The 25,739-nt window shown below is 39.9% G+C and overlaps 1 protein-coding gene across 4 annotated transcripts in view; it reads right to left on the bottom strand.

Annotated features, from left to right (window-relative positions):
• The window catches only part of LOC124137717 (BTB/POZ domain-containing protein 6-like), a 73,997-nt gene extending 50,493 nt beyond the window's left edge, over nucleotides 1–23,504 (bottom strand). The window contains exons 1-5 of one of the 4 annotated variants that reach the window (XM_046504142.2): nucleotides 23,316–23,501; nucleotides 21,091–21,186; nucleotides 20,517–20,757; nucleotides 18,371–18,924; nucleotides 17,367–17,781 (exon numbers count right to left, since the gene is read on the bottom strand). In XM_046504142.2, the coding sequence (XP_046360098.2) occupies nucleotides 17,684–17,781; nucleotides 18,371–18,924; nucleotides 20,517–20,757; nucleotides 21,091–21,186; nucleotides 23,316–23,355 (1,029 nt within the window). In that variant the 5' untranslated portion in view covers nucleotides 23,356–23,501 and the 3' untranslated portion in view covers nucleotides 17,367–17,683. Of the gene's footprint in view, nucleotides 1–9,416; nucleotides 11,065–13,302; nucleotides 13,544–13,884; nucleotides 13,984–16,109; nucleotides 16,381–17,366; nucleotides 17,782–18,370; nucleotides 18,925–20,516; nucleotides 20,758–21,090; nucleotides 21,187–23,315 lie in introns of those variants that run through there. The other 3 variants (XM_048402765.1, XM_048402766.1, XM_048402768.1) reach the window with 3 other exon arrangements.
• Nucleotides 23,505–25,739: the final 2,235 nt, after the last annotated feature.

Raw genomic sequence — 25,739 nt, 5'->3', positions numbered from 1 at the left:
AAAAAGAGAACTAACTGTGTTCAAATGTGTGTAAATTATTTGCAGTATTGTGTTCCTAACTGTGCTAAATTCATTTTCAGGTTCATTGAACTTTGTGAATGATGATTCCGAATCCGATCGGAACTATAAATATTGACACAATGATGTGTATTTTCATGTTTTATATTTTGTATGATTATATGTTTTGCAAGAAAGCATTAACCTTTGTTCATTGTCAGGGTGTGACACTTGCCTATAGTTTGTTAGCTTAATATTTCAAGTTAGCAATACTGTATCGTTAGCCAAACAATTGTGTTTATATTTATACCACTTCAGCATTTTTCATTGTTTAATGTCAATTAGGTTAATACTAACTTTGGGTGGGGAGTGTAACGGTAGTCAGTATCAGTGTGATATTTCAGTAGCACTTTATTGATTCTCCTCGTTAGTCGCAAGTACCCTTGGGTTATGTGGCGAGTACCATGCTTTCCGGTGAGAAAGGCCTTTGTTTATCCGCATTCCGTCAAGATGTATTTGGAATTTCAGGGGATTGGATAACTGTGAGATTCTCTATATTAGAAATTCTGTATAATAAACATCATGAATACTCAGTTTCTCCGTTCAGAGTTTTAGAAAACATTATTTTATGCCATAATACAGAAACATAACACCCTGCTCTCAAACGTCTGCAGATTAGAAGATACATGGTTCATGAATGAGTTTTGTTTGTTTGTTCATTAACGCCGCACTCAGCAATATTCCAGCTATAGGTCTGTAAATAATTGAGACTAGACAAGATATTCCAGTGATTGACATCACCAGCATCGATCCACGCAATTGGGATACGATGACATGCATCAACCAAGTCAGCGAGCCTGGCCGGCCGATCCCGTTAGTCGCCTCTTACGACAAGCATAGGTTGCGTGATTATCCAACTCCCTCGTAGCGTAAGTCTACAATCACGTGATCAACAAATTGGTTGCGAAAGTTAGACGGGAAGTAGTCCCCCGCTAGACCAAGGATGTTTTTGTGTGACATTTCCAAAGACGTTGCTGACATATTTGGCAATGTTTGAGGAAAATAAAATCGCCTTTTCACAAATATTGGATCTCAGTTTGTGTAAACAATAAGTTCGTTGATGTGACAAATTTACTGTTGAGGAGAATTTTGATTCTTGGTCAGTTTTCGTTTCATGTGGTCAGTGATTTTGACAAGATCTCTGGTGTACTCGTATTTAACAAATAAAGGACGAGTGAGAGTTGGTTATGGTACAATAAAAGACTGCATGGATAATAAACCACGAGGGACGCACCAGGAGTCATCTCATGTTGCCACCACCTTTTGTTTGGAAAAGAAAAACAAAGTCATGCGTGCTGATCGGGAGAACAATAGCAGACAGCAGTGGTCGTCTCAAATTTGTATTAGCTTAACATTTCCACAAAACGGTATTCCTCAGAACTATCAAATCATATATAACTACTATCATATATAGTGCATGATGTCATTTAATAATGTCAATATTTGTTTTTGTTGCAATTGATACTTAAGACTTGGATATTCAGGCTACGGCCACGACGACTGTTGGGAAAAAACTCGACATTCCGCAAGTGGTTTTGTCCTTTAGTAATGACTTTATTTGGAATAACCACTATGTATATACTATCTCACTGACTACTTGTTAACTGGTCACTGCAGGTGTCTTAATTATTACATACTTACATATCATTCAACTGGGATTACTCACATGTAAGTTGTTACAGACTTTGATATGGTTAACACATATCACTTCATCATGGATTAACATTTACTTGAATTGACACACTAACTACTGTGATCGCTTTTGGCATGTCCTCTTTGCTTGTATAAACACAGTAACTGTTAATCCCCAACAGTGTGGTGGCAAAGTGAGGATAAACCAATTAAACATTGCCTTCATTGGTTTTACACCTCATCTAGCGACATTACGATTTTTAAGAAGGCCATTACATGATAAAGATCACCCTCGATTATCCAGAGTTGTATCTCGATTCTGTTTTGATCAGCTCCATCTTTTCTTATCACCCACTTCTCTCGCTCAACAGCCAATGAAAATGGCTATTCTGGACGCCTGGTGGACATATCTCTACACTTAAAATCGCGGCATCACTCGAGCAGGCCCTCGATGTATTTAAACGAATCACAAGACAAATTATGTTTTAGCTGTGAAAGATTTTTTTCAAAATTCAGGAGTCGAGACGAGTGAGTGAGTGAGTGAGTGAGTGAGTGAGTTTGGTTTAACGCCGCTTTTAGCAATATTCCAGCAAGATCACGGCGGGGGACACCAGAAATGGGCTTCACACATTGTACCCATGTCGGGAATCGAACCCGGGTCTTCGGCGTGACGAGCGAACGCTTTAACCACTAGGCTACCCGACCGCCCCAGAGTCGAGACGAGTGCTGGTGATATCGCTTAATGTAATCGCAACATGTACATGACATCACACAGTGGCTGCATGAAGAATGGCGTAATACATCTTATACAAAGATGGACAAGCCGATTCAATTCGTTGTACAAGTTGCAACACCATCTGGCGTTCTTAAATTGGCAAGTTGTCCTTTAGCGTTTGGTGTCCTTTCGTGTGCACTGACGTTCTTTTATTACTACACATTGTTCTTTCATGTGGCGTTTATTTGTTTTGTATTTTGGCCTTTATTTGTTACATTTAATAATTTATTCGTAACATTTGACTTTTATTTCATACTTTTGACCTTTTTATTTCATACCTTTGACCTTTATTTCATCTGATGTATTTTTGGGCCGAATGACCATGTACATCTAACCATCTAAGAACACTAAAACTATTTTAACCTAAGTACAGACCAACAATAGTCGAAGCAGTGCGATCCCTTTGCACAATGGGATCCTGTGGCTGAACAAGACCAAACACATATTTGAAGCAGCACAAATATATTTATTTGAAGGAAACAAAGTTAAAAAATAGATAATAAGTTGATATATTATGCTTGGCATTTAAAGTGAATAATACACGCTGGCCACATAAGTTTTGCTTTGTATTTAGTGGAATTAATTTTGAAGTAAATTAAAAGGATTCATTTCAAGGATGACACACATGGTTTTAACTATCTCTATGTTAACACCATGTATTTAACTCTTACAGATACAGATAATGAAATCCTTTACTTTCAGGTATATTATTTTCAGTTTAAAATCATGCACGACCACAACTACATGTAATTAAAGAGTGGTTAATTTAACAGCAAACACACAGCCTTCGTTCCTATATCATCCACCAATGAAATCCCGTTATCTGCTGCTCTTAATGTGAGCACTTTCACTGATAATAATCCACACTTTAATACAATGCGTAGATGCTATGTTATGTAAGTGCAACAAGAACCATCTACATTGTTAACAAAAATAACACATTTGAAAATAAAAGGAACAAATGAAAGTTCAGGTATTAAATGAACTCTATGTTGACATGAATTAAACGTCTTTAAAGATCATATTCTGGTTCCAGCTGGGTTTATGTTCCATGGCGTCTCGACCATGATGGGACAGGATGGACCGCTGTGCCTCTACACCGCCTCCTTACCTGGTGTATTACCGACAGACCTTTGAACTCTTGGGGGATCAAAACAAGTTTTTGCATGTCCAAGGTTTGAAAGTCTTTGTTGGTGTTGGTTTGTCTGGAAACAAAGTAATTTATAACCATTATACGACAAATATCATGACGTTTTTATTCTTACCCATTTCGCGAACTCCTGGTGTCATCACTGATGTTTTCATAATACAATAAATAGACCGAATGATAACTATACTTCCCCTTTTACAATGAAATTGCATGATTATTTAACTAGATACTTCCTCATCAACTAGGGCGGCTGGGTAGCCTAGTGGTTAAAGCGTTCGCTCGTCACGCCGAAGATCCGGGTTCGATTCCCGACATGGGCACAATGTGTGAAGCCCATTTCTGGTGTCCCCCTCCGTGATATTGCTGGAATATTTCTAAAAGCGGCCTTAAACCATACTCACTCACTCCTCATCAACTGCCACAGACATGCTTGGTAGCGTGTATAATTGTGTTTTGGTAGCGTGTATAATTGTGTTTTACACCTTAATTTCTGATTCTGCGTGTACAATGCAATGCACTGCAAATTATCAGGGTCAATAACACCCACTGTTTTACTTTTAGGATAACGGGGGTGGGGGTGACTAATTGTCATGGATCTTAGTGTGACATTTATAAGAATTCCACAACAAAACGTCGAGAAGAATATGTAATCATACTTGTTCAGCTTCGTTGAAATATCAACATTTTGAAGATTTCGTATGTGTGTATGTCTACAAGTAGTAATATGTATATTGCTGTTAAACTTACGTCAGTGAAACCTTCATTGTCACAAACCGTACGGGCCCCTCCTCGTTCTCGCTTGTGTCTGGCGAGTTTGTTGCACGGTGACTGCATACGCCTAAATGAAGATTTGAACCGTGGCTTAATTAGAATATAGTTTCCTGGCCAGAAGTCATCTGTGAGTAGTGATTGTGTAATTTGCTTCCATCCCCTGGACGAGCCAAACTAAAATATGTTAAAAGATGGTACTCGTTGTTACCCTCAAGCGCTCAGCATTAAGGGAATAATACAAGGACTGACAGGCCTGGAGTCAGTGTTATGTGTCTGAGTGGGGTATCCATGCTACACTGCAGCATATCCGAAGGTGAGCAGAATAAAACCGGCATACATTTAAGTCCAGACCAGTACAAGCTGCAAAGACACACGTGCATGCACGTCACTATATAAGTCAATAATCTTGAACGCAATGTTCAACCTCATCTCACTCTTATAAGCGAGAGACGAGGGAGATTCGTGGCCTTTTAGGACCTGGTTTATCCTTTTGCAAATGCCGATGAGATACCTATCAGAAAACACCGAGTTCATGCCAGACCCGTGAAGATTCGGGGTAAAATTATAGGTCTTCAGCAACCTACACTTGTCGTAAGAGGCGACCAACGGGATCGTGTTCGCTGACTTTTTTGATACATGTCATCGATCCCAATTGCGTGGACCGATGCGCATGATATCAATCACTGGATTGTCTGGTCCAGATTCGATTATTTACAGATCGCCGTCATATAGCTGGAATATTGCCGAGGGTGGCGTTAAACAACAAACAAACAAACAAACAGTGACAAACTATGGACATTGGTGAATGCACAGACGTGTATAATTGCTGCTGTCATATATTTGACTGTGTATATATGTACTGCCTTTTGTGATTGTAAACCAATAACTATGTATTTTAATATGAGTTGTTAATTATTGGCTTTGTGAGGATAGTTACTGTTTTCACTATTTAGTTCTGTTCGAACTGAAGACTGGGTCATTTCTTCTTTTCTATTTGCAGATCACCATGTAACAACATTACAATAGAGAGTATGTTTTTCATGGATACACATTTTTGTTGTATATTTCATTTAATCATTTATCTATTATAACTTCATATGAATGCGTTGTTTTTATGTATTTAATGTATGTTTCGCATGGTGACAGCATTGAGACTATGCAAAATATCCGCCTGTCTGAATCTGCGCAGTACCTACCCTCGTTTGAGCATGCATAGATACCAAGCTAGGAAGGATAAGATGATTATCAATATCACCGCCAACACAACCAGACCGATCATCCATGCCTGCAACCCATCACAGTTGGGATTATCTTTTGCACATGCGCAGTAGTATCTGTTGACGTCGTTGTAGCAGACGTACGGCCAGGAACATGGAGAGCTGCTTCACCCGTTGACGTCATCCTCACAATGAATCGCAGCCAGGTGCGCACGCACACTCGTAGTAGAGGTCAAAACCTTCAGCACGGCGGTAGATGGTGCAGTAATAGGTAATAGGAGGTTAATCAACCTGAGATCCCTACCACTCTATCCGGCCCGTGAAGATCCGCCTTACAATTTGGGCCTTCAGCAAACCTTACTTGCTATAGGAGGCGCCGGGGTATTTGACTTTGTCGCTTTGCTTTTGTTGAGGTCGTTCAGTTCCAAATATTAAAATAAAACACAACATGGCGGCAACATGACTCTATCTTGAGGTTATCGCCCTTGGGACAATGGATCCGAGTTAGTTTGGTTGACGCAGCTTTGAAGAGATTTTCAGTTCTATCAGTTATGTCATACTTGTCATACGAGGAGACTGTGCTTGTCGTGAGAGGCGAATAACGGGATTGGGTGGTCAGGTTTGCTGACTTGGTTGATGCATGTCATTGTATTTCAACTGCGAAGATTGATGCTCATAATGTCAATCACTGGATTGTCTTGTCCAGACTCGATTATTTACAGACCGCCGTCATATAGCGGGGATATTGCTGAGTGTGGCGTTTAATATCCGGGAAATCGACCGACTTAGAGGTGTATAAACAAAGTAGCCAGACTGGTGACAGGTATATTTCAAGTCGTTTAATGTGAACAGGATTTTTCCAGTAGCCGACGCTAATTGCTCTGACAACATATCTGACCATTCGGTTCTCTCATGGGACATTTCATTGTTTGTCGGGGGCACAGGTGGCCCAGCCGTCTAAGACGCCGCGATTCGCTATGCAGAGTTGCGTCCCTTGAGCATGCCAGCACCATACCCGTGCTCGTGGGTTTCAGCGAAGTGGTAAACGTCTGAGACCTGCATCACGTCGGGCTTTCCTCCCACAATAAGCTGACACGCCGTGATATAACTGGAATACTGATAAAAGCTGCGTTAAACCCAATTCACTCACTCACTCATTGCTTGTCTCTCACAACCATATAGCGCCCCTGCGGAAGTTGGATGTGGACAAGCCACGTCAAAACGATGAAGACAAGATAAGATATCAGACCTATTTTACAAGGGGAGAATCTAGCGGTTTAATTACAGGAAACTATTAATAGGGATGTTAATTACGCTATGATAATTTCTTGTCCTTTATGTAATCAGAATTTGATAAGACAGTCGGGCCTACTGCCACTGGCAGAAAGAATAACCGAAATCGTAAATCATTTTACAAACCCTATTGGTGTGATGAGCTCCAGTGCTTGTGGGATTTGTCATGTGTTTCTGAACGCCTGTGGTTGCAGTGTGAATCGACGCTAAGAAAGAAAGAACTGAAAAGTAAATTTAAACTTTGTAGGGGGAGATTTGACAAGACGTATCGGAAAAATAAGCGCTCCTTCCAAGCAACAGAACAACAGCGTTTACTGGACAAGTACAAAACACTCTCTCGAAATTTCTGGAAAGTTATGGGTAAATTGGGTGTGGCCTGTGAACGTGAGTGAGTGAGTATAGTTTTACGCCGTTTTTAGCAATATTCCAGCAATATCATGGCGGGGGACACCAGAAATGGGCTTCACACCTTGTACCCATGTCGGGAATCGAACCCGGGTCTTCGGCGTGACGAGCGAACGCTTTAAACTCTAGCCTACCCGTGGAAATAGATGCATACGGGGAGAAAAAATCAAGGCTTCGCAAGAAATAAATGCCTTAAATTTCTTGTCAAATACCTTGGGAGGTCCATGTACATGATGGTGGAATTTCGTCCGCAAGCAAGTCGGGTTAAATATATGGAAACCTATTTACACTTCGCTTTTTGAAGGATCAAATAACACAGATTTTGATAATGATCATTACATACTATTCATCAGGATCTACGTAATGACTCGGTTAGTGTAGGAAAGAGTTTGGACATCGCTTGTTTGAACTCGTGTATTAAGCATGCTGAAGTGGGGGAGGTTGGTTGGTTTGTTGTTTAACGCCGCACTCAGCAATATTCCATCCATATGACGGCGGTCTGTAATTAATCGAGTCTGGACCAGACAATCCAGTGATTGACATCATGAGCATCAATCACGCGATTGGGACCAAGTCAGCGAGCCTGACCACACGATCCCGTTAGTCGCCCCTACGACAAGCATGGGTTGCTGAAGACAACCCAGATCTTCACGGGTCTGATGTGGAGGAAGCTATTGCCTAATCTTTCTACAATTATTATTGAAGTCTTGTTTTGAGATGCACCGGTAGATGCCTTCGAAATATTACCAGGTCTATCAATTAAATGGCTTAAGAAACACGACCGTCGACGTTGCAGTATTATCTATATGGGAGCATCACCCGTTGCAACCCTTGAGGAGGTCCAAGTTAATAAAAGTGATAGCATGTCTCTTACTAAGATATTTATGCCGTATAATATACATTTAATAAGGTTGATGTATACTCTCAAAACATATGACTTGCTTGATAACGTGTTAGAACCTACACCAAAACGTCGCTCTTAATTGTAATAAAGAAGTTCTTCATCCATAAATTCTTATCCTTACTTACTACAAGGAAGTCTGGTGGGGGACTCTGGATATCTTTTCCGAATGCGGGTTCTATCATATACCACCACCTATAACAAGATATTGGAAAAGAATACAGACACCAGGAAACTGCCTACATTGCAAACAACAAGAAACACCAGAACACATACTCATTCACTGCACACACTACCAAACACACCGAACAACACTACAGACCACCCTAAATCTTAAAACCGCACTTACACTAGAATCAATCCTAAATCCACAAAATAAATTAGAAAAATTCAAAGCCTTAGGCATATACCTTATTAAAACAGGACTAATTAGTCGCATTTAAACGCCAAATAAAATATTAAAACCAAAACTACCTCCAATATAAGTAAGTCAGTAAGAATACAGACTGACATGTTCGCTGACTGTAGATAGGATATGTGATCGTAACAATAATCGGATATGCCCATGCATACAGGATCTCATTTGTGTTTGTGATTTTTACAACTGCCCCATGACCGTACTGAGTATTGGTGCTTGGGGATACCAACATTAACAGTTTGCTATTAGAGGTAATTGCCAATGAAGACTTGTGAACATCATTTATAAAGGATGTCTTAAGGAGTTTTAATCCTTTGTCTCTATGTAGGAAGTAACTCATCCAGTTTATGAATTTTATGTCATTCTTGTGTATGCTTATTTCAATATACTAGTATATTCATGGGTCTCTATATGCACTTTGGCATAGTGGGCACAGTGGGCACTGCAACCCTGATGGTGAAACGGCCTAATCCCTTAATCCTTTGTTGTTATAAGATCCAAATTCAGAAGTTGGCACAGTGGGGGTAACCCACTAAAACCCGTGTTTTTCTGTGACAAGTTCCAGCTTGTGACATTTTAGTGAACTTCACAAGTTACTTATTCATAGTATTAACGTTATGCTTTCTTCATCTATCCTCCACATATATTCAAGGAGTGTGGGAAAATATTATAAGTAATGTATTATGTTGTTTCCTTTTGTGATGATAGAGGAGCTTGCGAACTGCACAAATAACAACAAAATTAAGTGAATACCTTTGATTAAACATTATAACAAGAAGAAAAAAAGAAAATAAGAAAATATTTTATTTATGTGTCACATGTTGTATGTGTACACATTAGACATAAAAAAAACTTGCATAAAATACAAACAACATCAGGCCATGAAAGGCCTATGAGACAATGAACAATGGAACCCAATAGCAAAGGATTACAATTTTAGGTAAAGAAATGTTGCCTACGTGAAAACATTTTTGAAATAAGTGCGGCAAGAGGTTTTATATAACATTACTTTTTACCACTCGCGACGCCGAATAGGTATTTTGCATCAGTGAACTTCCACACGAACAACCAAGGAGAAGGGATAAGATGAGAAGCGGTGGAAACTCACTTTAAATAACAGTTACATGTGATCGAACAGGTTTATGTCTTTGAGGGGAATTTAGAAGTTGGAACAGTAATGTGTGTATGTGTATTAATAGTGAAAACAAAACATGGTTAAGAAAAATACATTAAAATACATTCATTCAGTAGAAGTGGCATGGAATTAGTTGAATACTGGGACATTTTGTTTCAATAAGCTGTTACACACTGATAGTTTCTCAACCAGAGACTAGTATATACAGCACAAAACAATTCCTTTTTAACACGTAAAAAATCACCAAATCTATAAGGCAAAAGGGCTATTCATTTCTATCAGGAATAAATTAATGCGACGAGAGAGCATATGACGGTTTTGGCAATTGTTGCAAGCGACTGGAGCGTGTAAACGCCTCATGTTATATTCGCCAGAAAAATCTGCCGCTTAGTGCATGGGAATCAAGGGCAGATAAATATTAGGCCATATATCCGCAAGTGAGGGTACATAATAATATAACTGCCACTGGCAATTTGGAGGGAAATTATTATTTTGTTCAAATGTAGTTTTGTTGTTATTTTGTTAACATCAAAGGTATGTTAACATTGATTTTTGATATTGTATTGATGGCAATAATATTAAACGAAGGATTAAAAATCTTCCTTGTTATTGGTCCCGTTATCAGTGACTTACATGTTATCTCCACAAAGCCATGACATTAGTTATTTCTTATATACTGATATGAAGTTGAATTGTTTTAGTACCTCACATCTCGGTGCCAAAATGCATATGTTTGGGAACAATTTCTCTGTTTACCATTAAACTTCATCCCTCTCACAGGAGTGCCGGATATGGCCTGAAAAAGCTCCAGCTTTTCCGCATCATCAAGTATCTGGCGAGTGGACACCTGTGTGGAATAAAATGACATGTCGAGAAGCCCAAAGCGAATCTGGAACACCAGTTCCCCGAGAACTACCCTCATAGTAGAATCTTGTACATGCTTGCTTTGACGTTTACATTCCGCTTCTGCCCAGCGAAGCATTGCCTCGAAGACGATTCTTTCCTGGCAGGCCAAAGAGTCGGAGGAAATGACATCTAAGACGCATGCCCGCGAGAGCTCATGGAATCCGTCTGTTTGCAACACAGTAGCCCCCTGTTGGTGAATGAAGGAGAGACAACTCTGGTACAACTGCTGCTCGTCAAAGAAGTGAGCTTGTTCCAACAAAGAACACACATTGTCGACAGACATCGTCTGCTTTACAAAGTCCACGCACTTGGTCAGCAGAGACTGGACGTTGTACTTCTTACAGCAGTAGAGGACGGAGAGTACGTTGTCTGAGTCAATGAGTACCTCGTCACAGTACAGGTAACTGAAACAGAAATAACTTACACTACAAATTGTATTTCTTGTTCTTCTAGGCATTGATTTATATACAGAGATTAAGATTGTCGTGTGCATTTTCTCGTATACTGAGCCGGAAACAGCGATCAGCTGTTCACACGTTTTCTCTCCATCTTCCGGTGATTCGGTTAAAAATTACACAATAATATAATTTCAAAGAATATTGATGAAGAATTGTATCTGAAACTATCACTTTATGTAAACAATGCAATATTCAATGAAATTTAAAAGAAAATAGGTTACGATATAAATATATAGATATAATTAGTATTATACTGAAACGCTAAAGAAACGTCACCTCAAGTACATGTAACATTGCATGAAAAGTTGTCATTTAAATATCCTGGTATTTTTTGTCAAAGTTTCTAAAATTTAACATTACCTTGTCAGGAAAAATGAAATTTGATGATAAAAAAACAAAGCAGATGACAAAAAAACCGATCGCCCAAACGCATCACAGCAACGGCCATGGTAACCCGATTCACGTGAGTTGAAATGCACATGCGTTCCCCCATTTCTTGCCCTATAAAAATCCACCCAGATCGGATAGCATTCGTTCGTTATTGAATTACTACTACATTTGCCAAGATTGACGAGAATTCTGCGACACCAAGCCCTTGGATGATTGTAAGCTGAACAAACCGCCCGGCAAGTAGCCAATGCATTTGAAGTCCACTTAAGGACCACATACAGGCTCCAGCAACGGTACCAGACCATTAACACTACAGATGACCGACCACGTAGTGGAAGGCCAAGGGTCACCACCCGACGTCAGGATCGTCAGATTGTGCGACAGCATCTTCAAGATCGCTTTGTTACTTTTTTCGGAGACTGCTCGACAGACACATTAGTGCGGACACGGCGCGTTGACGAATGACGACCAGACACCTCCACTGTCACAGGCCACATCGAGGTCCCATTCTGACACCATGTCATCGCCGGGACCGTCTTCAGTGGGCAGCAGAGCACCACCATTGGCGCCACCAGCAGTGGAGAAGAGTCCTCCTCTCAGACGGGAGCCGTTATTGTATCTCAACAGATGGCAGAGAGAGAGTCTGGCGATGCCGCGGGGAACGTTATTAGGATGCTTGTGTTGTTGAGAGAGACTCGTGGGGTGGTCCGAGTATCATGATGTGGGGTGGAATTGGTCTTGAGGGTCGGCCCTGTGGTCTTCCAGAACATAGGTCCAGGGAGAGGCAATGGAGTCACAGCAGCTCGGTACACGCCATACCTCATTTGGCACGTCGCCGCAACCACGAGTTTCAGCATGATAACGCCCGTGACTACACTGCGAGAGAGACTTCCTCCAGCAGAATGGCATCACAACCATGCATTGGCCTGCCCTCAGTCCCGATTTAAATCCCATTGAGCACCTGTGAGACGAGAGTCAAGGACGACTGAATGACGCCCGAGCAAGGCAGACAACTGCAGCTGAACTACGTCAGGTGTTCCTCGGAGTGTGGGCTCAAGTGCCTATGGCCTACATCAACCGCCTCATCCATCCATTAACGACGTTGCACGGCAGTCATCAATGCAAATGGCGGACACACGAGATACTGACTTGAGATGCCATTTTCTCAGAGACTAGTGTTGTGTTTTACTTTTAGAACATTTGACACTTTAATTTCAACCTTGATGATCAGTTTTGCCAAGTTTCATCTTTTTAATATGTCTCAAAGTATGTTTACAGTGACAGATATTCACTATACTGTTTTAATTTGTTATTCATATGAATATATGATAAACATTTCCTCCAAATATCTCATATGTTGGTAATCTTTCATTTGTATAGGGCTGTTCCACTTTACACTCAGGTGAACAGGTAACACATACTAGTGCACTCAACCTTACCTTATCCCGCCTGACAACTGGACCGTCTGACAATTTGGCCGTCTGACAATTGGACCGTCTGACAATTTGGCCGTCTGACAATTGGGCCTTCTGACAATTGGACCATCTCATAATTGGACCGTCTGACAATTTGGCCCTCTGACAATTGGGCCATCTGACAATTGGGCCTTCTGACAATTGGACCGTCTAACAATTGGGCCTTCTGACAATTGGACCGTCTGACAATTGGACCTTCTGACAATTGGACCGTCTGACAATTGGGCCTTCTGACAATTGGACCGTCTGACAATTGGGAGGTTACTTATGTAAATGCTGAAACACATTTTCATTTCTAAAGAATTGAGACCGATCATACCGTAAGAAAGTCTTGAATGGTCCCGGCTCTATGTCAGGAACATCCACGTCAGCACCTTGGGGCACTGACCCATTGAACATGGTGAAGAAGACATCACTCCTGGAACTCAGCACATACTTGTGGGCACCTACCGGCCTCTTTGACTGCCCGACCTTAAACTTGACATCACATGCAAGCTGTTTCTTAAACATCCGTCGGTTACATCCGATGATTGTGTCCTCAGGGTTGTGAACAGTTGTACCTCTGAAAAGATGAATTTGAGAATGTTATAGTGTATGTTTAGTATATAGTATAATACCATAACAGTGTGCCACATACTGTACCACTCAAAGGGACAATGTGTCCCAAATCATGCATGCTAGGAAATGTACGTGTTATCGGAGGTCCATTTGACCAACGTTTGATGTGTATGTATCATGTGGACTCGAAATTTACATTTACATAAAAAATGTATTACGCGAGTCCTGAAATAAAAGAGCATTCAAGTGAGAGAGGTGTAGGCATATTGAAAAATCCATGTGGCAACCATCAAAGCAAAACTCGATGTCCACTATGGGTTTCTGGTCCGAGTCGCTTGCTCACCTCTTTGGTGTCCCACCTCACGCCTGGCTTTGAATGTAATCCCCTCTTCAGGAACCATGATTCCTCCCCATGCATTTCTTTGTGATCTGCTGATACTTCCTGAAACAAATATTTGATAAGATGTAACTAATTCGTCGTGGGTTAAGTTTATAAAGACGTTTTATACATCGACGATTGAATGACTAGAGCAGCTTGCCCGCATTTGAATATGGCATAAAAGACGTAGCCGGTGATTCAACCATTGGCTTTTGTACACCGTACACGACGAGAGGGTAACTTAAGTTCTGCAATTGTTCACCTTGCACGGCATTCCGCTAGCCATTGTTGAGGGTACTTCATATTCCAATCTACTATTGTTGTCTGATGTACACATTTCAAGAAATATGGCTGAACCATTGATCCAAATGGTTAAGGACCCAATGTTTAATCTTAACAAATTGCTGTAAAATATATATATTCAACGGAAAATACAATATTAGTTATGGTGTCTTTAGTTGCCGTATACGGTGTCATATTAGGTTAGCAGAAAAACCATTGGGCTGATGCCTCGACCAATATTTTTCTGCTAACCTAATATGACACCGTATACGGCAACTATATATAGTCTTTATTCATTAGGTATTGTAGGCCACAGGCCCATTATACATTACAGAATATACAGTGAGAGAGAAACATTAGAATACAAAAGTAAATGTCAGGTGATTTAAACAAGACGTACTTTCATTGCTTTGTAAATGAATACGGATAGATTTTGAATGATTAATACATTATTTGATGCCATTAAAATATTAAACGTATGTATGGAGGGGTACAGGTAAAACTTTTTGGGTAAATATTTTCGTCTTAAATGTACATATTGATCAAAATTTATTATAAAATGAAATTCATCTTCAATTTGATTTTGATTGCAAGCCAGACACAACCTTTCAGATTTTAACTTTTTTATACCTCCCAGTCTCAGTTCGGAGCATCCAAATTGCGCAAGGGCACTTCTATATTTGAAAATTGATAATTCTTTTTGATATGTTTTTAAGCCGAAATTTAATTTGTTTTGCATTAACTGTAAAGAGATGATTTTGAGCTTGATGAAAGAGCTGCATGCCAATTTTGTTCATAAGATAATTTTAGACGGAGCATAATCTACACCAGAAAGCTGGAGATATTATTTATAAATTATTGTTCCCATTATAACCAAAACCAGAAGAAAATAGGATGTGTTTTACTTTTGATGCCCAGTTAGTTTTACCATTACTACAGTCTAACAATAATAAGTTATAACATTTCTTTACCAAACGTGATTCAGGCATATTAATTATTTTCCACCATTACTTAACAACACATTTAAATGCGAATATGGACATTGAGCATCTTCCGCATTCTCCTCTGACAACGTGGTTTGCGGATGACTGCTTAACACATACAAATCTCTTACAGGCAAACATTTGTACAACCTCTATTTCTTCGTAATGATGAACACCCCACACTTCAGAGCCATACAATAGAATTGGGTAATGAATTTTATATATATATGGATTTAATAATTCCACACAGAACCGTTTTTCCTGAGTTGATGCACTATTAACATGAGCAGACCACAGTAGTCATCTAGAGAAGAATAATCCCAAGTATTTGTAACATGAAACACATGGTTGCTTCCTTCGACTCGGATTGTTAGAGCAACAACATAGTCACCACACACTGTGTAGCACATCCTTACAATCATGTACGTGTCGATGGTGAGTGAGTGAGTGAGTATAGTTTTACACTTTTAGCAATACAAAATTGGTTTTCACTTTGTATCCATGTGGGGCATCGAACCAAGGTCTTCGTGGTGACGAGCGAATATTGAAATCACTAGGTCACCCGCCCTAGCGATCCATATGGCTGCCATAGAGTGACTTTCCTTGTAAATTGCGCAACTGTCTACACGTACCTAAACACATGCTGATCTTTCACTTAGTACATGAAATGTATTTCTAAATAGACTGCAATATCGCAAATCTTACCTTTAACAAATATGTATAACCTAAATATCAACCCATGAACTATACCACAATAATAGACGCTCTAGCTGAGAGACGCGATTGGGTCCTACAGTAAAGACACTACCCTACATTACGTGATTTAGTGTCATGTCTTAACTGTAGGACCCAATCTCGGTTCTCGGCTATGAACGCTCGTGCATGCTGTCGTTTGATAGATATTGAATGCGTTACAACCCATACCTTGCCCACGTTGAGCTGTTATCCCAAAATCACCATCCATACTTGTGGCAGCCGCTATTCCGTTGAACCGAAAGTAGATTTCAGGGAAATACTCACTGCTATGGTTAGGGAGCGCTAATTGTGTTTCCTTTTTGCATAACGTGCGTTGATCGATACAGGTGACACTGACATGCCGTGTTTCCGCGCATAAACGCGCTCAGGGTTTAGCCTTGTGGAAATATGTATGGAGTGGGTACTTTGTTACAATCCCAATTTGTGTATTCACGTACTTTATTTAAGAAATAAACGACAAGCGGGAGCTGCTTATCGTACAATAAAACAGTGTTTGGAGAAGGAACCACGAGGGGTTGCGTGGTTTATTCTTCCTGTAGTGTTTTATTGTATGATAAAGAACGACCAGGAGTCGTCTATTTCTTATATGATACATCAACATTATTTGCAGTCTCTTTAATTTCATTTACAAGCACAAAAATACTTACCCGTATATTTGAATAATGATGCCTCCCCGAATAAAATCCAATCCCGGCAATGTCGGACAAGTCCATTTTATAAACAGGGAACTGTGAAATGAACCCCTCGTGTTTTCTCACTGCAGTGTTTTATTGTACGATAAACAACTCCCTCCCGTCGTTCATTTCCTGATTATATCTCGCCTACTTTTAGATGCGGTCGTTCGGCCATTGCGTGTATCTGCGTAGCTCAGCCACGACTGAGGGGAACAGCCCACTACCCTCTCATAAATAGCATCGTCTAATATTCATGACGTATTCAAGTTGTGAGCGTATGCTCGAATGTATGGAAATGACGTTGTGATAGAAAAATGTTTTATCATGAAACAAAGCAATCCTTGTTCTTCATTCGTCTTTGCGATTATTCTAGTAGCTAGTTTATATTATGTGTAAAGGTGGTCAGTATCAGTGCGATATTTTAGTAGCGCTTTATTGTTTCTCCTCGTTCGTGGCTAGTATTTTTTAGCTCCCTTGGGGTATGTAGCGAGTACCATGCTTTTGAGAGAAAGGCTTTTGTTTATCCGCATTCCGTCAAGATGTTTTACGGATTTCAGGGGATTGGATAACTGTGATTCTCTATATTAGAAATTCTGTAGTATAAACATCAGAATACTCAGTTTCTCTGTTCAGAGTTATAGAAAACATTATAGTAAAACATCTATTGAGTGGAAAGAACTTTTACCGAGAGTAAGTTGTATTTCAATAGTTTCAGCATTGATATGAATATCGACAATATGAACAATTGTAATGATGATTTAAGCAACCGTGCGGCTAAACCTACACAATAATACACTGATTATAAGATTGAACTATGTGTGAAACGTTTCAAATTTGCACCAGCTGCATTGCGTCGGCAGGCGAGTAGCGTCATGAAATTAGTATCTGACAGTGTGGACATATCTGAACTGCGTTCAGTTCGTGATTGTTTAGAAGACCGTATGGCAATTGTGTGTAGTGAACATGGGAAACTAACTGAATTCAATTATTCTGAAGAACACTTGCTTGCAAAATTTGACGAGATTGAATCAAACATTTTGATTTAATTAAATCCGTGAGTGATATCTTTCATCCAGAGAGGCCCCATGTTCTGGCTCCTTGAACGTTCGCTTTGACGTCTAAGCTGTGGTCTGTTGGACAGGGCTGGATATAGCCTTGTTCAATGGCTGAAAGAAAAGTCCATGGATTTATAGTAATTATATCCTCCTATTAGGCATGTCTAGATATGTGGATACTCTGTGAACTTGAATTTGGTTTGAGTGAACGGAAATTCGCTGAAAGACTAAGTCATCAAAAATGTCGAATGTGTCAAAACTGTATGAGACCAAAATTGCTGCTACGGCCGAAGCTGAAGCATTAAAGACTAAATTGAAATTTCTTGAAGTTGAAAATCAAAAGAGAGCTGAGCTTGAAAGGTGTCAGATTGAATTGAAATTATCTATGGCTATGGCACAATTAGAAGCTGTAGAGAAATTAGAAAGTGACGCAAATGAGGATTCTCTTCGTTCTGCTTTATTTCCGGATGGAAAAAAACCATGTTTGTACAAGATTATATTGACTCAGTTAAGGTTAAAAATCATACACAAAGTGAAATTAAAGCTCCACATGAGTCATGTGTCAAAAGTGACATTGTGAATGTAGACAGAATCTGTTCCAATTAGAAACGTTCATGTCTCTCAAAATCGTACTCGTATTCATAGTCGCCGTAATCTCCAGTGGGCCTGATAGATCTGTGGGGAAGGTATCGCTGTTTACCATTAAACTTCATCACGCCAACAGGAGTCCCGGATATGGCCTGAAAAAGCACCAGCTTTTCCGCATCATCAAGTATCTGGCGAGTAGAAACCTGTGTGGAATAATATGACATGTCGAGAAGCCCAAAGCGAATCTGGAACACCAGTTCCCCTAGAACTACCCTCATAGTCGAATCTTGTACATGCTTGCTTTGACGTTTACATTCCGCTTCTGCCCAGCGAAGCATTGCCTCGAAGACGATGTGTTCCTGGCAGGCCAAAGAGTCGGAGGAAATGACATCTAAGACGCATGCGCGCGAGAGCTCCTGGAATCCGTCTGTTTGCAACACAGAGGCCCCCTGTTCGTGAATCAAGGAGAGACAACTCTGGTACAACTGCTGCTCGTCAAAGAAGTGAGCTTGTTCCAACAAAGAACACACATTGTCGACAGACATCGTCTGCTTTACAAAGTACACGCACTTGGTCAGCAGAGACTGGACGTTGTACTTCTTACAGCAGTAGAGGACGGAGAGTACGTTGTCTGAGTTAATGAGTACCTCGTCACAGTACAGGTAACTGGAACAGAAATAACTTACAATACAAATTGTATTTCCTGTTCTTCTTGGCATCGTTTTTATATGCAGTGATTAAGATTACCGCGTGCATTTTCTCGTATAGTAAGCCAGAAACAGAAATCCGATGTTCACACGTTTTCTCCCAATCTACTGGTGATTCTGTTAAAAATTACCCAAGAATATTACTTCAAAGAATATTGATGAAGAAATGTATCTGAAACTATTACTTTATCAGGATTAATATATTCCAATATCATGTTAACTTAGTTGCAGCTCTGCTATTTATATTTCAAATAATGATAACCATAACCGCAGCTTTGGTACAGTGATAACTATTGCCAGATGTTTTACGTATGGAACAATTTGTCCAATCATCGTCGAGTCGCTCGCGAAAACTTTATATTGACATATAATAGTCAAATTAAAACAAATATGATTTTTGACGAGTCAAATGAAAGCATGTGTGATATATGTCTCAATCCTCTGTCCACTTTAGTTCGTTGCAATGCGTCAGTAGTGGTAATCTGACTGTGGTTGCTGTAAATAACGGTGAGTTGTGTAATCTACTGATATTCAATATAATGTTTAAATTTGTTATTCATATGAATATATAATAAACGTTTCCTCCAAATATCTCATATGTAGGTACTCTTTCATTTGTATAGGGCTGTTCCGCTTTAAACTCAGGAGAACAGGTAACACATACTAGTGCACTCAACCTTACCTAATCCCGTCTGACCATTGGACCGTGTGACAATTTGGCCGTCTGACAATTGGACCGTGTGACAATTTGGCCGTCTGACAATTGGGCCGTCGGAAAATTTGGCCCTCTGACAATTGGGCCTTCTGACAATTGGACCGTCTGACAATTGAATCTTCTGACAATTGGACCTTCTGACAATTGGACCGTCTGACAATAGGGCTGTATAGGGCTGTTCCACTGTAAACTCAGGAGAACAGGTAACACATACTAGTGCACTCAACCTTACCTAATCCTGTCTGACCATTGGACCGTCTGACAATTTGGCCGTCTGACAATTTGGCCGTCTGACAATTGGGCCGTCTGACAATTTGGCCCTCTGACAATTGGACCGTCTGACAATAGGGCTGTATAGGGCTGTTCCACTGTAAACTCAGGAGAACAGGTAACACATACTAGTGCACTCAACCTTACCTAATCCTGTCTGACCATTGGACCGTCTGACAATTTGGCCCTCTGACAATTTGGCCGTCTGACAATTGGGCCGTCGGACAATTTGGCCCTCTGACAATTTGGCCGTCTGACAATTGGGCCGTCTGACAATTGGGCCTTCTTACAATTGGGCCGTCTGACAATTGGGCCTTCTGACAATTGGACCGTCTGACAATTGGACCTTCTGACAATTGGGCCTCCTGACAATTGGACCGTCTGACAATTGGGCCTTCTGACAATTGGACCGTCTGACAATTGGACCTTCTGACAATTGGACCTTCTGACAATTGGACCGTCTGACAATTGGACCTTCTGACAATTGGACCGTCTGACAATTGGGAGGTAACTTATGTAAATGCTGAAACACATTTTCATTTCTAAAGAATTGAGACCGATCATACCGTAAAAAAGTTCTGAAGGGTCCCGGCTCTATGTCAGGAACATCCACGTCAGCACCTTGGGGCACCGACCCATTGAACATGGTGAAGAAGACATCGCTCCTGGCACTCAACACATACTTGTGGGCACCTACCGGCGACTTTGACTGCCCGACCTTAAACTTGACATCACACGCTAGCTGTTTCTCAAACATCCGTCGGTTACATCCGATGATTGTGTCCTCAGGGTTGTGAACAGTTGTGTCTTTGAAAATATGAAGTTGAGAATGTTATAGTGTATGTTTAGTATATAGTATAATACCATAACAGTGTGCCACATACTGTACCACACAAAGGGACAATGTGTCCCAAGTCATGCATGCTAGGAAATGTACGTGTTATCGGAGGTGCATTTGACCAACGTTTGATGTGTACGTATCATGTGGAAATTTACATTTACATAAATGTATTACGCGAGTCCTGAAATTAAAGAGCATTCAAGTGAGAGAGGTGTAGGCATATTAATAAATCTATGTGGCAACCATCAAAGCGAAACTCAATGTCAACTATGCGTTTCTGGTCCGAGTCGCTTGCTCACCTCTTTGGTGTCCCACCTCACGCCTGGCTTTGAATGTATCCTCCCCTTCAGGAACTTGATATACCCATGCATTTCTTTGTGATCTGCTGATACTCCCTGAAACAAATATTTGATAAGATGTAACTAACTTGTCGTGGGTTACGTTTATAGAGACGTTTTATACATCGGCGATTGAATGACGAGAGCAGCTTGCCCGCATTTGAATATGGCATAAAAGACGTAGCCGGTGATTCAACCATTGGCTTTTGTACACCGTACACGACGAGAGGGTAACTTAAGTCGCTGCAATTGTTCACCTTGCACGGCATTCGGCCAGCCATTGTTGAGGGTACTTCATATTCCAATCTACCATTGTTGTCTGATGTACACATTTCAAGAAATGTGGCTGAACCTTTGATCCTAATGTTTAACGACCCAATGTTTAATCTTACCAAATTACGTAAAATATTCAACGGAAAATACATTATTAGTTATGGTGTCTTTAGTTGCCGTATATGGTGTCATATTAGGTTAGCAGAAAAACTTGGGCTGACGCCTCTGCTAACCTAATATGACACCGTATACGGCAACTATATATAGTCTTTATTCATTAGGTATTGTAGGCCACAGGCCCATTATACATTACAGAATATACAGTGAGAGAGAAACATTAGAATACAAAAGTAAATGTCAGGTGATTTAAACAAGACGTAGTTTCATTGCTTTGTAAATGAATATGGATATATTTTGAATGATTAATACATTATTTAAATTATTAAACGTATGTATGGAGGGGTACAGGTAAAACTTTTTTGGGTATATATTTTCGTCTTAAATGTACATATCGATCACAAATTATTATAAAATGAAATTCATCTTCAATTTGATTTTGATTGCAAGCCAGACACAACCTTTCAGATTTTAACTTTTTTATACCTCCCAGTCTCAATTCGGAGCTGTTGGGAACAGCATCCAAATTGCACAAGGGCACTTCTATATTTGAAAATTGATAATTCTTTTAGATATGTTTCTAAGCCAAAATATAATTTGTTTTGAATAAACTGTAAAGAGATGATTTTGAGCTTGATGAAAGAGCTGCATGCCAATTTTGTTCATAAGATAATTTTAGACGGAGTATAAATTCCGACAGAAAGCTGGAGATATTATTTATAAATTGTTGTTTCCATATGTAACCCAAACCAGAAGAAAATAGGATGTGTTTTACTTTTGATGCCCAGTTAGTTTTACCATTGCTACAGTCTAACAATAATAAGTTATAACATTTCTCTACCAAACGTGATTCAGGCATATTAATTATTTTCCACCATTACTTAACAACACGTTTAAATGCAAAAATGCACATTGAGTATCTTCCGCATTCTTCTCTGACAACTTGGTTTGCGGATGACTGCTTAACACATAAAAATCTCTTACAGGCAAACATTTGTACAACTTCTATTTCTTCGTAATTATTAACACCCCAAACTTCAGAGCCATACAATAGAATTGGGTAATGAATTTAACATATATATGGATTTAATAATTCCACACAGAACCTTTTTTGCCTGAGTTGATGCACTATTAACATGAACAGACCATAGTAGTGATCTAGAGAATAATAATCCCAAGTATTTGTAACAAGAAACACATGGTTGCTTCCTTCGTCTCGGATTGTTAGAGCCACAACATAGTCACCACACACTGTGTAGCACATCCTTACAATCATGTACGTGTCGATGGTGAGTGAGTGAGTGAGTGAGTGAGTGAGTGAGTGAGTGAGTGAGTATAGTTTTACAATTTTAGAAATAACAAAAGGGTTTTCACTTTGGGGAATCGAACCAAGGTCTTCGTGGTGACGAGCGAATATGGAAACCACTAGGTCACCCGCCTTAGCGATCCATATGGCTGCCATAGAGTGACTTTCCTTGTAAATTGCGCATCTGTCTACACGTACCTAAACACATGCTGAACTTCCACTTATTACATAAAATAAATTTCTCAAAAGACTGCCATATCGCAAATCTTACCTTTAACAAATATGTATAACCTAAATATCAACCCACGAACTATACCATAATAATGGACGCTCTAGCTGAGAGACGCGATTGGGTCCTACAGTAAAGACACCACCCTACATTAAGTGATTTAGTGTCATGTCTTGACTGTAGGACTCAATCTCGGTTCTCGGCTATGGACGCTCGTGCTTGTTGTCGTTTGATGGAAATTGAATGCGTTACAACCCATACCTTGCCCACGTTGAGCCGTTCTCCTCCCGCCTCTGTACATACTTGTGGCAGCCGCTAGGTCCGTTGAACAGAAAGTAGATTTCAGGGAAATACTCACTGCTATGATAAGGGAGCGCTAATTTTGTTTCCTTATTGCTTGACGTGCTTTGATCGATACAGGTGACACTGACATGCCGTGTTTCCTCGCATAAACGCTGTCAGGGTTTAGCCTTGTGGAAATATGTATGGAGTGGGTACTTTGTTACAATCCCGATTTGTGTATTCACGTACTTTATTAAAGAAATGCACGACAAGCGTGAGCTGCTTTTGGTACAATAGAAGAGTGTTGGGAGAAGGAACCACGAGGGGATTTATTCTCCCTGTAGTGTTTTATTGTACGATAAATAACGACCAGGAGTCGTCTATTTCTTATATGAGATATCAACATTATTTGTAGCCTCTTTAAGGATGTTGATTTCATTTACAAGCACAATAATATATATCCGTATGTATGAATAATGATGACTCCCAGAGTGTTTTATTGTACGATAAACAACTCCCTCCCGTCGTTCATTTCCTGATTAAAGATAACCATATCTCGCCTACTTTTAGATGCGGTCGTTCGGCCATTGCGTGTATCTGCGTAGCTCAGCCACGACTGAGGGGAACAGCTCACTACCCTCTCATTAATAGAATCGTTTAATAATCACGACGTATTCAAGTTGTGAGCGTATGCTCGAATGTATGGAAATGACGTTGTGATAGAACAATGTTTTATCGTGAAATAAACCAAGCCTTGCTCTTCATTGGTCTTTGCGATTATTCTTGTAGCTAGTTTATATTATGTGTAATGGTAGCCAGTATCAGTGCGATATTTTAGTAGTGCTTTATTGTTTCTCCTCGTTCGTTGCAAGTATTTTTAGCTCCATTGGGGTATGTAGCGCGTACCATGTTTTCCAGTGAGAAAGGCCTTTGTTTTTCCACATTCCGTCAAGATGTATTTGGGATTTCAGGGGATAACTGTGAGTTTCTCTATATTAGAAATTCTGTATAATAAACATCATGAATACTCATTTTCTCCGTTCAGAGTTTTAGAAAACATTATAGTAAAACATCGTTTGAGTGGAAAGAACTTTTACCGGGAGTAAGTTGAATTTCAATAGTGTCAGCATGGATATGAATATTGACAATATGAACAATTGTAATGACGATTTAAGCAGCCGTGCGACTAAACCTACACAATAATAAGATTGAACTATGTTTGAAACGTTTCAAATCTGCACCAGCTGCATGGCGTCGGCAGGCGAGTAGCGTCATGAAGTTAGTATCTGACAGTGTGGACATATCTGAACTGCGTTCAATACGTGACTGTTTCGAAGACCGTATGGCAATTGTGTGTAGTGAACATGGGAAACTAACTGAATTCAATTATTCTGATGAACATTTCCTTGCAAAATTTGACGAAATTGAAACAAAACATTTTGAGTGAATTAAATCCGTGCATGATAAACTCTGTGAACTTGAATTTGGTTTGAGTGAACGGAAATTCGCTGAAAGACTAAGTCATCAAAAATGTTGAATATGTCAAAACTGTATGAGACCAAAATTAATTGCTGCTACGGCCGAAGCTGAAGCATTTAAGACTAAATTGAAATTTCTTGAAGTTGAAAATCAAAAGAGAGCTGAGCTTGAAAGGTGTCAAGGCTGAAATGAAATTATTTATGGCTATGGCACAATCAGAAGCTGTAGAGAAACTAGAAAGTGAAGCAATTGAGGATTCTCTTCGTTCTCCTGCTTTATGTCCGGATGGAAAAAAACATGTTTGTACAAAATTATATTGACTCAGTTCAGGTTGAAAATCCTACACAAAGTGAAATTAAAACTCTACATGAGTCCTGTGTCAAAAGTGAGATTGTGAATGTAGACATGGAATCTGTTCCGATTAGAAACGTTCAAGACTCTTAAAATGTTCTGTTCAGTCAAAACGTTCCACTCAGAGAAAGAAGATTTAATCAAGACCACAGCAAATCAGATGACATTTGGCGTTTACCTCCACCAGAGCCAGGAACTTCCTCTGGGGACCCTCTAATGTACCTACAATGGAAAAGTGCATTCAATGTCCTCAAAGGGAGGCGAGGTATTCCTGAAGGTGAAAAAATCTATTATTTGCAACGCTATCTTGTCGGACAAGCCAAAGATGCTGTTGATGGATTTTTTTTCTTTTATCGTCAGAGGATGCATTCTGTGAGGCGATCAAATTGCTTGATGAACGTTTTGGAAACCATTTCATAATTGGAGGTGCGTTTCGTGACCGTCTAGATTCATGGCCAAAACTACCATCAAGGGATGGTAATGCATTACGTAGACTTTCTCAGACAGTGTGAAACAGCAACGTCAAGCGTCAGATCACTAGACATCCTAAATGATGAACGTGAAAATCGTAAG

The sequence above is a fragment of the Haliotis rufescens genome, unplaced genomic scaffold (genome assembly GCF_023055435.1).
Source record: "Haliotis rufescens isolate VD_foot unplaced genomic scaffold, xgHalRufe1.0.p SCAF_29, whole genome shotgun sequence".
Taxonomy (NCBI): domain Eukaryota; kingdom Metazoa; phylum Mollusca; class Gastropoda; order Lepetellida; family Haliotidae; genus Haliotis; species Haliotis rufescens.
This window is presented reverse-complemented; position numbering and strand designations above follow the sequence as displayed.